The sequence below is a fragment of the Canis lupus genome, chromosome 4, assembly GCF_048164855.1.
Source record: "Canis lupus baileyi chromosome 4, mCanLup2.hap1, whole genome shotgun sequence".
NCBI classification, from domain to species: Eukaryota; Metazoa; Chordata; class Mammalia; order Carnivora; family Canidae; genus Canis; species Canis lupus.
Genome location: NC_132841.1, coordinates 9,112,935 through 9,126,011, shown reverse-complemented (window position 1 = coordinate 9,126,011; position 13,077 = coordinate 9,112,935). Strand labels below are relative to the sequence as shown.

General features: G+C 41.9%; 1 protein-coding gene across 4 annotated transcripts in view; it reads left to right on the top strand.

The window, feature by feature from the left end:
• The window catches only part of GNPAT (glyceronephosphate O-acyltransferase), a 35,336-nt gene that overhangs the window by 18,661 nt on the left and 3,598 nt on the right, over positions 1-13,077 (top strand). For all 4 annotated transcript variants that reach the window (XM_072823086.1, XM_072823085.1, XM_072823087.1 and 1 more), the window contains 9 exons: positions 1,799-1,928; positions 4,195-4,322; positions 4,635-4,710; positions 4,964-5,115; positions 5,233-5,363; positions 7,009-7,232; positions 9,938-10,180; positions 11,579-11,658; positions 12,498-12,638. In XM_072823086.1, coding sequence (XP_072679187.1) covers positions 1,799-1,928; positions 4,195-4,322; positions 4,635-4,710; positions 4,964-5,115; positions 5,233-5,363; positions 7,009-7,232; positions 9,938-10,180; positions 11,579-11,658; positions 12,498-12,638 — 1,305 coding nt within the window. The remainder of the gene's footprint in view (positions 1-1,798; positions 1,929-4,194; positions 4,323-4,634; positions 4,711-4,963; positions 5,116-5,232; positions 5,364-7,008; positions 7,233-9,937; positions 10,181-11,578; positions 11,659-12,497; positions 12,639-13,077) is intronic.

Genomic DNA, 13,077 nt, shown 5'->3' with positions numbered 1-13,077 from the left:
CACACAGAGGAGAGAGAGGCAGAGACATAGGCAGAGGGAGAAGCAGGCTCCATGCACCGGGAGCCTGACGTGGGATTCGATCCCGGGTCTCCAGGATTGTGCCCTGGACCAAAGGCAGGCGCCAAACCGCTGCACCACCCAGGGATCCCCGAGAGAGGGAGAATCTTAATCAGACTCCATACTCAGCTCTATCTCATGACCTTGAGATCATGACCTGAGCTGAAATCAAGAGTCAGCTGCTTAAAGACTGAGCCACCTAGGCGCCCTTCATTTATGTTTCTTTTTCTTTTTTAAAAAAAGATTTTATTTATTTATTCATAGACAGAGAGAGAGAGAGAGAGAGAGGCAGAGACACGGGCAGAGGGAGAAGCAGGCTCCACGCAGGGAGCCCGACGTGGGACTGGATCCCAGGTCTCCAGGATCACACCCCAATCTGCAGGCGGCGCCAAACCACTGCGCCACCAGGGCTGCCCTCATTTATGTTTCTTAATATTGTTTTTCCTCGTACTAAGGAGCTCTTATCTTCATTGGCCTTCCTCTCCATGTCTTTTAATGTTTGGTTTTATTCATTTACTTGACTTTCAAGTGTTCTTCCTTTTTCCTGCAGTAACTATTCTCTAGATTGCTGACTCACTCTCCATATCTCTGTCAGAGAATTTTTGGTACAGCCATCCAGAGAATGTTGACCGACCATGTCTCCTTAACTGATCTCAGATTACCTTGCCTTGGTGAATTATAGTTAGATTGAAAAAACAACAACAACAACAACAACAGATGCCTGGGTGGCTCAGCAGTTAAGCATCTGCCTTTGGCTCAGGGTGTGATCCTGGAATCCCGGGATCGAGTCCCACATCGGACTCTCTGCATGGAGCCTGCTTCTCCCTCTGCCTCTGTCTTTGCCCCCCCCCCTTCCCCCCGTGTCTCTCATGAATAAATAAATCTTAAAAAAAAAATAAAAAACAGTCCATTAATCCTGGGGAGTATTTTTGAGGCTGACAGCCTACAAAATATATCTGGAAGCTCAAATTCCTTCCAACTGTGGGGCACCCATTCTTCCTGGCGGTGAGTCCAGTGTATGGCTAGAGAAACACCATACCTCTCATTTGTCTTACTGTTTCAGGTTTGTTTTTATTAATACACCTAAGAGACACTTTGTTTTCTCTTATACACACAACCAGTCTAGCTCAGCGAGTGACGACAGCTAACTTTTAAAATCAGGCACACTTCAGGTCCATTCCTAGCTTGGCCATGAATCAGATGTGTGACCATGTCACAAATGAGGAACCTAATGCTTAGGCCTTATTTACAAATTGTGGTATTAAACAATGCATGTAAAATACTTAGTATGTAAAATGCTTAACTAGGGATGCCTGGGTGGCACAGTCAGTTAAACGTCTGACTCTTATTTTCGGCTCAGGTTGTTATGTCAGGGTCGTGAGATTGAGCCCCACTCTGTGCTCAGCACAGAATCTGCTTAAGATTCTCTCTTCCTCTCCTCCTCTACTTGCTCTCTCTCTAAATAAATACATCTTTTAAAAATTATATGGTACCCAAATAATACATTAGTGATCATCACTATTATAGTGATCTATAAAATTTATATTTTTAATGTTCTTGCATTATGTGAGGTTATTTAATTAGAACTCTGAAATAAGTTTTCTGTATGTAGTCGGGGAGGCAGAAAAACATCTTCAGTATTCCCTCTGTACATATGTACATTCTTCCGTTTTCTGATGTGACATGTGATTTTAATGATATGAAAACTGAAATTACTCAAAATGTAACATTTATTTTAAAGCTACAACGAGCTATCCAGGAGCATCCAGTTGTTCTGCTGCCCAGTCATCGAAGTTACATTGACTTTCTGATGTTGTCTTTTCTTTTATACAACTATGATTTACCTGTACCAGTCATAGCAGCAGGAATGGGTACGTATTGTTTTTCTCCTCTTTTGTTTTAATTATAAAAATGAAAATATTCACTGACATAATTTTAACAGTTACTGAAGTATTTGAAGATGAGGATGAAAATACCCTCTCCTTTCTTTCATCCGACCCCAATGTTCAAGAGTCTGGATTAGGTCTTTCTGTCCTGTGCTTCGCTACATAGACCTAAACAAGTATGTATGCACGTAGGGTTTTTAGTTTAGGTTTGAAAAATGAAATACCACCAATATGTATGACCTGCCATGCCTTTTTTTATTTGATAATGTATCAGTGGTTATCTCTAAGGTCAATAAATAGATCTAACTTTTTTTTAACATATTTTTAAATTACAGTAAAATATACAAAACCTAAAACTTGCTGTCTTAGCCATGTTTAAGCATATAGTTTAGTGGTATTAAGTACATTCACATTGTTCTGCAGCCCTCACCACTTTCCATCCCCAGAACCCCGCCTACTTTTCATCATGCAAAACTGAAATTCTATCCCCATTCAACACTAACTCCTCATTCAACTCTCTCCCCAGCCCCAGGTCATATGTTGCACCATGTTTCAGAATTTTCTTCCTAAAGGCTGAATCATATTTGACTGGGTGTATAGACCACATTTTGTTTATCATGTATCTGTCAGTGGACATTTGGTTGCTTCTACCTTTTGACCATTATGAATAATACCGCTATGAACAGAGGTGTACAAACATCCGTTTGAGTCTCTGCTTTAAATTCTTCTAGGTATATACCATAAGTAGAATGGCTGGGTTATATGGTAATTTTAATTTTAATTTTTTGAGGAACATCAAATTGTCTTCCACAGTGAGTGCACCATTTTACATTCCCACCAGTGTAGTATGCAAGGGTTCAGTTTCTCTACATCCAACACTTATTTTTTTTTTGTGGTTTTTGGTTTGTTTATTGTGTTTTTTTTTTCTATAATAGCCATCCTAATGGGTAGTAAGTAGTATCTCTGTGTGATTTTGATTTGCATTTCCCTGATGACTAGTGAAGCTGATCATCTTTTCATATACTTGTTGGCCATATCCATGTATTCTTTAGAGAAGTACCTATTCAAGTCCTCATTTTTGAATTGGGTTATTTGTTCTTGAGTTGTAGGAGTTCTTTATATATTCTAGATAACAGCCCGTTGTCAGATTCATGATCTGCAAATATTTTTTCCCCTTCTCCCATCAGATTTCTTCCATAGTTGACTTCGCACTCTATCAGTGGATCCTTTGATGCACAGAAGCTTTTCATCACAATGAAAAGCCTGATTTCTCTTGTCAGTTTCTTCTGTTCTCTGTGCTTTTGGTGTCCTATCCAAGAAATCATCGCTTTACCTCTTACGTTCTCTATTAAGAATTTTATATTTTTAGAACTTACATTTAGGTCTTTGATCCATTTTGAGTAATTTTGTATACAGTATAAGATCAAGGCCCAGCTTCCTAATGTTATTATATAATATTCAGCAATATAGATATACCGTAATTTGGTAGTTTTATGGATACAATTTTACAATATATTCTTAAATTGGTGCTTTTACTTCTGTAGGACTGATTCCTAAAAGCAGGATTGCTAACACAAATCATTGTTTATCATCTCCCTTTCAAGGTAGCCAGGAAAGTTGGGATTCAGGCATACGCTTTGGTTAATAAATGCAGTAAGCAATGAGGTAAAAACTGCCAGCGACTTAAGTACTTTAAAATCATTTTCATCTGTACAGACATGTGAGGAGGTTCTTTGAAAATTGAGGAAAATGGAAAAAAGGAGGTTTTTAAAATCGATGGTAAAATAAAGCATCCCAGACTTGCTTTATTTAATCTGTGCCACTAAAAGAAGGCTATTTTTATCTCATGGGTAAGAAAGAAAGGTAAGAGCTGGTCTGGTCAGCTGTCCAGCAGGGAAGACACATGCCAGTCTTTTGTCAAGATCAGCAGCAGCGCTAGCCGAAGAACTCAGCATGATGACATTACTGTCACCTTGTCTGCTGTGTCCCCCATCTCTGGCTTGTCTAGTTGTAAACACGGAGGTGTGTGGGGGCGCATGAGGTAGCTTCCACACGCAACCCGTACATTCCCTTCCCTCCCATAAATATTAGATGTCTCTTCATATGGATTTTCAGCTTTTGAAGTGTGATTATTAATATTATAGAGCTGTTTTCCATACATGAAATCTTTCTTAAAAGAATGTGAGTTTAGATATTTATAGAAAGTTTCAAGATCAGCAACTCAAGATGAACTCCTTCTTTTATCATTTAGACTTTTTGGGAATGAAGATGGTCGGTGAGCTGCTGCGGATGTCGGGTGCCTTTTTCATGCGGCGTACCTTTGGTGGCAACAAACTCTACTGGGCTGTGTTCTCTGAATACGTGAAAACCATGTTGCGGGTAAATGCAGATAGTTTCCAAGGACTTTTCAGGCTGTGTTTCCTTTTCACTGGAGCTTGAGTTTGCCATAGGATCTTAAATTCTTCACTCCCAAATGGACCACTTAGCTGCTTATTCCCCTGAAGGAATGTGTATGACCTCCTCGGTCTGCGTGCAGCCCTCGTACCTGAGTGCCCCATGTGCAGTGTTTGCTCAGAAGGCTAGGAGCGCGGGGGCAACTTGGGGAAAGGAATCAAAAGAAGCGTTTGTCACTTTGAGAGTAGGCAATGGGTTTTGTGTTTTGTTTTGTTTGTCTGTGTTTTCTCTTTAAAGAATGGTTATGCTCCTGTTGAATTTTTCCTCGAAGGGACAAGAAGTCGCTCTTCCAAGACATTGACTCCGAAATTTGGTAGGTCCTTTAGAGATTGAAAGAATACAAACCCAAAATGTGTAGTGTCCTCATAGCTGCTAAATACAGCTTGACACTTTCCTTTTTTTTTGCAAGAGATTTGTTTCTTTTTAAGTGTAACTGTTTCTTTAAGTTGTAACTGTTTATATTTATGGGCTTAGTATGTAATGTACACTTTGATATCTTCCTGTTTATGTATCCTTGTTTGCTCCACATTTCAATACATAGGGAAACCATTTTTCCCTGTTGACAGGTCTTCTGAATATCGTGATGGAACCATTTTTTAAAAGAGAAGTTTTTGATACATACCTTGTTCCAATTAGCATCAGTTACGATAAGATATTGGAAGAAACTCTTTATGTGTATGAACTTCTCGGGGTTCCTAAGCCAAAAGAATCTACAGCCGTACGTAAAAGATAACCAAACTTAATATTCTTTGAATTTAGAGAAAATGCTGATTTATACACCAACTCCTTTCTGAATTTACTCTTTGTTTCATTTCCTCTGTTGTGATACTACTAGGGATTGTTGAAAGCCAGGAAGATTCTCTCTGAAAATTTTGGAAATATCCACGTGTACTTTGGAGACCCGGTGTCACTTCGATCTCTGGCAGCTGGGAGGATGAGTCGGAACCCATATAACTTGGTTCCAAGGTGCAAGACCTGTGTTTTCATAACTGACATAGAAATAAGGATGAAAATCTGAAAGTGTGGCTGTGATTCTTGAGTTGACCACTTCTAGGACTGAGACTTCATTATCGGAGATCACATATCAGGGAAGCAGAAAGCTTCAGTTAAAGAATTAGGTTTACAGGGTGCTTGGCTGGCTCAGTCAGTGAAGCATATGACTCTTGATCTCAGGGTTATGAGTTTGAACCCCACATTGGATGTGGAAATTACTTAAACATTTTTTTTTAAAAAGAGTTATGTTTGCCAAAGAAAACAGCTGCAGGAGATATATATGTCACATTCACAGACTGCTGCTCTTTCTCCTCAGGGGAACCAGTACCCTACTACCTATACTATACTATACTACAGTACATGCAGTACTGTCCCATACTGTGTGGGGGGCAGTTGTTGAGCACTATTGGTAGGTCAGCCAAAGTATGTGGTAAGTAGTATTTTGATACTAGAAGGGATTATATAATATGAACGGGAGTGAGTCCCTATCCTCAAGAATGGTATAGTTTTGTTTTTTAAGGTTTTATTTATTTTAGAGAGTGAAAGGAACAAGCAAACTCCCTGTTGAGTGCAGAGCCCGATGTGGGGCTGGATCCCGTGACCCTGAGATCATGATCTGAGCTGAACCCAAGAGTCAGGCACTTAACCGATTGAGCCACCCAGGTGCCCCAAGAAGATTATAGTTTTATGGGCATGGAAATACATAGGTTCTTTTGGGATGCAGGTACAGATACACATTTGGGTTTTCTAAATTTGGAGAAATATACCTGGGGAAGTGAGGGCAACTGAAGCCATCTACTCAGCCAGGCTTTGTGTGACTACATCATCATAATTTATCTGTAGTGCCAGCAGTCCCACAGCCACTAACGTGCCTCCGTAGCTGCTTCATTAGCTATCAAGCAGGTGTTAGCTTTTTGCTGCCACCGGCTTTCACTCTCAAGATCAAGGCCAGTTATCTAGGACAGAGTGTCTTTATTGGCCATAGCTTTCACATTAAGCCACCATACTGTGTGGCCGCTCTAGGTCCTGTGCATATCCCTGCTTCATCCAGCTCCTTGTAGGCTCCTGATATCATTCGATTCCAAGTCTGGTCCATGCATGAAGAATCTGTTAGGGGAGGTTCATGGCAGTTCTTGGCAGGTGACCTTGAGCTTCTCAGGAGGGCAGCATAGTAGCCAGGCAAACTGTATAGCCTGTCTAGTGTGGACATGAGCAGTTACCATGTAACCTGGTAAGCGTGGTCTGGGAGACATATTTGAAGCACAGTGGATTCCAAGAGGACAGAGTAGCTCAGTCTATTGGAGGAGGCCTCAGTTTCACAGAGGAAATGATAGATCCTATTTATAAAGCAGCAGCAGCAGGGTTTTTTTTTTTACTTGAACCAGGAAGAATAGGACTCTGTCCCCTTGAGTGTATTTTATCACGTCATGAGAGCGTCCTGTAGACAAATGGACAGTTTACACTACCGTAAAGTTATATTCTGGCTTTGTGACCTGAGAGAATTCGGTTGGCAGAAAGTATGTGCAGCCTTCTCAAGGGTCTATCTTCTCCCATCCCCCATTCAGATTAGCGTAGGGTAGCAGAGCCATGATTTGTTCTTCTCTATTCTTCCTTGTAGGTATATTCCTCAGAAACAGTCAGAGGACATGCATGCCTTTGTCACTGAAGTTGCCTATAAAATGCAGCTTCAGCAAATTCAAAACCTGGTTCTGAGTCCCTGGCCCCTAATGGTTGCTGTTCTGCTTCAGAACCGGCCATCCATGGACTTCGACGCTCTGGTGGAGAAGACTTTATGGCTAAAAGGCCTAACCCAGGCCTTCGGGGGGTTTCTCACTTGGCCTGGTATGTATGTGGGACCTATGTGATAAGAGTACTTGCTTTTTATTTCTTAATCTGGAAGGATTACAGCCTAAGCATGAAAAACCCTACATAAGACACTGAACAAAGCTTTGCTTAGAGAGAAAGAAAACTTTTATCACTCTGGGACTTTGCAGCATGGTGATTACTTGAGAATAATTGTTTATACGTCTCTTCTTCCTGTGAGACTTGAGTATCTCGAGAATTAGAACACTGTCTCCTTGGTACCCAGCAGAGTGGAGGGTAAATGAATCATCTTGTCCTCTGTGTATTCTTCCCTCCATACCCACTTCTTTTTATTTTCGTTTTTCCAATTTTTTTTTTTATCGAAATACAGTTGGCATACCATGTTATATTTGTTTCCGGTGTGCAATGTTGATTCGACAGTTCTATACATTACTCAGTGCTCACCACAATGAGTATAGTACACTCATCTCTTTTTAAGCCACAGTTGGAAATGAAATCCATTTATAGTCAGCTACCTGCTGTTCACTCATTAAACCTCTTGAGTCTGGTTGGTGCTGGGAACTGCCAGCGATACAAGGATGAACAAGATGCCACCCCGTACTGGGTTCTCCTGGCTTTTGGAAGGCAGGGGTGGGTGATCTTGTAATGAGGGCCCAATGAAGTAAACACAAAGAGCTATGGACAGACCACAGAGGGTTGCTGAGAGCTCTGTGTAGGGAAGGGCCCACACTCAGGGAAGCTCTCACATAAATGATTTTTTTTTTAAAGTTATATATTTATTTGACATAGAGCACAAGCAAGGGGAACAGCAAAGGGAGAGGGAGAAGCAGGCTCCTCGCTGAGCAGGGCTCCTGATGCAGGGCTTGATCTTGGGACCCTGGGATCATGACCTGAGCCAAAGGCAGACACTTAACTGACTGAGCCACCCAGGTGCCCCATAGAACTGACTTTTGATGTTAAGTTCCACCTTGATGGAAAAGTAGGAGCCGTTCAGGAGAATGAGTGGGTGAAGGATTGCTAACATAGGATCAGGTTCTAAGGGGCGAATTTTAAGCAGGGAAGCATGACTGAACACAACTGTAGAAAACAGCCTGTGTCAGCTTTAAAGATGGGCTACCGGGAGGCGGACTGGAGGCAGGGGGACAGGCCAGGAGGCTGCTCGGCCTCAGAAGGGCAGGAGCCTGATCCAAGGCCATGGCAGAGCTGGGGAGGAGCTACAAGATGTTTAGGCGGAACTGCTAGCAGAAGTGGCCATCAAATTGGATGGTGGTCACCAACAGGGAAATAAAGATGAATCAGGCATGTGTCCTGGTATTTTCACAGTCTTGTGGGAGGCAGAAGACATGTTGAATTTGATTCAGGTAGAAAATCCTAAAAGAATAGGTAAAGTACTAACTCAATTTGACCTGGAAGCATATGAAAATACAGGCACCTGTCTTTCCAAGCATCTTGTTTTTTTCAAGGTGGGATAAATAAGTGGCCAGTCCACAGATAAGAGCCTCTATTCAGCAACTAAAATAACTCCAGTTATCATGGAGTGAGAGTCTGTTGGTATCTAAGTAACAGAATCATGGAGAGTGCTTCAGTACACTTCCTGATGCAGTTCCTTTTTTCTTTTTGACTTATCCCATACTCCTGTTTTCATATCTAGAGCTCTTTGTGATCCATCTATCATTATACCATAGCAGATTCTGTTACATATATAACAGTATCATATGTTATATCATGACCTTGAGCAAGCTGAGACAAGGCGTGTGAGTGGAGAGTGATGTGATTGAGTCCAGAAGGAATACCACACCCCTCAGTCATCCCCTCCATGAAGCATTAGCAGACTTTGTTGCCCAGCTGGAGTGGTGCACCTGGTCACACACCCTGTCAGCTAGTCCTTTGGCACAGGGTAACAGTAAAATGATTTCCCTTGCTAAGAATGTTAAATAATGCCATCTCTTCATCATGCTTCTGTAATTCTCACTCCTTAGCTGTCTTCTGGCTTGTACAGTGTCAGTGTGGTGAGTTACCAGGACCTGTTATGAGCCCAATTGTTTAGTTATCTCTGATGTGGGAAAACTAGAAAATCACCTCAGCATCCCTCTGTACTCAGGGAGGCCTGGTGCTATGGGAGTGCCTCTGGATTGTCCTTTGTTTCACCAGCAAATTTGCAAAGCAAATTGTGTGTGTGTGTAGCATGTTTTATTCATGAACCTTTTTGTCTTAGTATTGTTAAATTCACATATACATGATTTTTCTTGTCTTGTAACTTGCTATTACAATACTTTGAATATCCTCGGTTCCTGAGGGAAGTGTTGGTTTTCAGAGTGGGAATTGTCAGAATGGCTAACAAATTTGGGGTAGAAAAGAAAGTGCATTAAATGTCTTTAGAGAGAGAACTTTAGTACTTTTATAAATAACCTTCACAAACACACAAAAAAATAAACTTCACACAAGCACCTGGCTGGCTCAGTTGGAGGAGCATGCGACTCTTGATCTCAGGGTCATGAGTTCAAGCCCCACAATGGGCACTGAGATTACTTAAAAAAAAAGAAAAAAGATATCTTTCCCATAGAGTATCATTACTTCAACTGATAGAGCTCAAAGCTAGAAGCTGATACTTGAAAGTAAGTCTGTCAGGTCAGTAGCCTTGTTGGACGGTAGGCCTAAAACTCCCAGCAGAGACCCATCCTGTTTCTGTGCCATTGGCCTGAATGAATTGTCTCTTTGTGTAGATAATGAACCTGCTGAAGAAGTTATCCAGTCCAACATTCTCTTGCATTCCAACATCGCCAGCCTTGTCAAAGACCGGGTGGTTCTGAATATGGACTCCGGAGACTCAGAAGTGGTCGATGGACTTATTTTCCAGCATATCACTCTCCTCATGTGCTCAGCCTATAGGAACCAGTTACTCAACATTTTTGTCCGCCCTTCCTTAGTAGCTGTGGCACTGCAGATGACCCCTGGGTTGCGGAAAGGTAACTTGCAGGAATATGGTCTTGAACTTTGGAAGAGACCCGACCATTGAGTTCCGCATAGGCAGCAACATTTGAAGCCTTATAATGCCCAGCCACATGTGTGCAGCCCAGGCAGCAGCAAAGAATGGGGCTTGTACAACCAGAAAAATTAAGTTTATGCCCTAAATACATGGCTGTCTGCCTCAAATTTGGGAATGGAAAGGGACCTAAGAAATTGCCTAACCTAAACTGTTCCTTTTATAAATAAGGAAAATGAGGCCTAGCAAGTTACACAATTACCTCGGGAAGGTTCTGGGCCTAGAGCACAGCTCTCCATCTCCTGGTCTGGGGCCCTTTCTCTGCTGCCAACAGTTCCGGTATCTGGCAGAAGCAGGCAGGGTGGGTAAACAATCCAGGAGTGTAGGAGTGCCTACTAGATACACAGTAGAGTTCTAGAGGCAGTGAGGAGCAGAACAATGAATACAACCAGTTTTGTTCACAGGAACCTGTAGTCAAGGTCAGGGGTTTTCTACCCAGGCTCCACTGGAGGGAGAGCTACCCCCCGCCCCACCACCACCAAAGGTGCTAATTCAGTTGGTTTGGGGTGTGGGCCAGACACTGATATTCTTGTTTTTGTTTTTCATAGCTCCATACATAATTCTAAGGAGAAGTCAGCCATAAACTTTTAGCCCTGGAAGGAACTTCAGGTGCTGTGTCTATGCCCTCATTTTGTGAATGAGGAAATGGGCCTGGAGAAGTCAGACAATTTAATTCAAGACACAGAAAACTCAAATCTTATCTTTGTTCTGAGATTTCTTACATTGGAGTTTGTTTACAACTAAAGGCTATATGCGTAGTCTTCCAGAGTTGGGACCACCCAGAGATTGGAGGCAACATTTCACATACCTGTGTCTATATATTCTTCTAATGAGAAAGTTCACAGCGTGTGTCAGAGAAGGTGGAGAAGCCTCTGATGGGCCAGGCAACCCTATGTGTCGGGAGAATGAGACTGTTTTCTCTATTGTGTGCTGGTGAATTCTAGTGCTGCAGGTACCGTAAAGACAACAGGAAGTAGAAATAGAGAAAGAAGTAATTCGTTACTTTCCTTCTCTTCTAGGGATCCATGGGAAGGGAAAGTGAAGCATCTTAGCTTCTAAGAAATGTGGCCTCTTGCTCATCACCACATTGACTGGTAGAGGCCTGGTTGTCATTCAGATCCGTTGATACCACTAAACTGTAGTTTGCTCTGTGGGTAAAATTTGGAATGGTTTAGCTTCCTCTGGGGGACCTTAATTCTTATCCTTGGCATTGAATAATTTGCCTTGAGAATAGCGCATTTTGGAGAATCACAGACTTCTTGACATTTCCTGAAAGTTTAAAAACCAGTGTTGTAATGTGATGTAATTAATTTATTTTCAGAGGATGTCTACGGTTGCTTTCGCTTCCTGCTCAATGTTTTTTCAGATGAGTTCATCTTCCTTCCAGGAAACGCACTAAAGGTAAATCTTTATGGCCAAAGAGCACAAGTAATGTTCTCAGTGTGAGTTCTAGAGGTAGTAGGCTTGGATTCACACATGTGACTTCCCTTTCTCCAAGGCTACATGTGGCAGAATTATAGAGACACTTGGACACTCACTGTTCAGTGAGCTCTATTTTGATTCTTAGTCAAGTTTAATGAATAATGTAATTATTTGGTGAGAGGAGAGGCATTCTTAGAACATTGAGCGCAGCCACTATGAATAAATCAACACTATTTTTTAAAAAATTTACCAACCAGTACACATTTTCTGTTAACAACTTGTTGAAATGTGTTGGGCCTTTTGCTTTGATATTAGAACGCCATGGTCTTGCCTGATGGTGTAGGTAGCTTGTGGGCTAGACTGCTGGGTTTGTTGGGGTGGGGGGTTTACCAAGATAGCAGAAGGTGGTTGGGTTTATGAGCACTGTGCCAGGGAGCACAGGTTTTACTTAGCTAAGAGTGAGATGAGCAATTTTTTGAGCACAGCATAGTTCCACATATTTTTAGGACTTGCTATATGTGCTTCCTATTTAAATTTAAGGAACATGGCTGTGCAAAGTGAGAAAATCCATCACCCGTTGGTGATTCCTAAGACTTACAAATCTTTGGTGTGTTTTCTGTGTTTGGGGTTCAACATTTTGAGTGTTTGAACACATGCTTCTCTGGCAGCCAACAACCAGAATCTTCTGGAAGGGTTGTGGAATTAGCTGATGTTCTCTCGTTCTGAGGGCACATGGCTGCATTTACTGAGACCAGCAGTGGATACATCCATTAACCTGGATTAGTGGATACATCCTGTCCTCTCCCCTCCCTTGCCAGGACTTTGAAGAAGGCTGTTACCTGCTCTGTAAAAATGAGACAATACAAGTGACGACCAGGGACATCCTAGTTACAGAGAAAGGAAATACTGTGTTAGAATTTTTAATAGGTCTCTTTAAACCTTTTGTGGAATGTTATCAGGTATGTAACTCTTTTGCAAATTCTCCTTCATTCTCCCATACCCAGTATAACTAAGACCTCCCACCCTGTGGCTATTTCTGGTCCAAAGGGCAAGAGTCTTTCCACGGTGAATAATGGAACTAGAGAGATTGTCCATAGGATGAAAGATTCACCTCTCAGGTGAATCGTTAGGGGAGCAAGGGCTCCTCTAACGGGGCCTTTTCCAGACCCCAGAGGGTAACAGCTCTAAGATGCGGCATAACCACACTGATATCCAAGCCTGTCATACTGTGTCTTACAGCTTTTTCCATAGCAAGTAGCACGGTGTTTGATACGTTGTGGGTACTCAGTAAATGCAAGATGTGAATGATACGTAATGTCAGTTATTTATATCACTAGATATTGGAAGGGGAAGAAAGGTTCAAGTGCAAGTATCTGAAACAGTTTGTCAGAGCTCTAA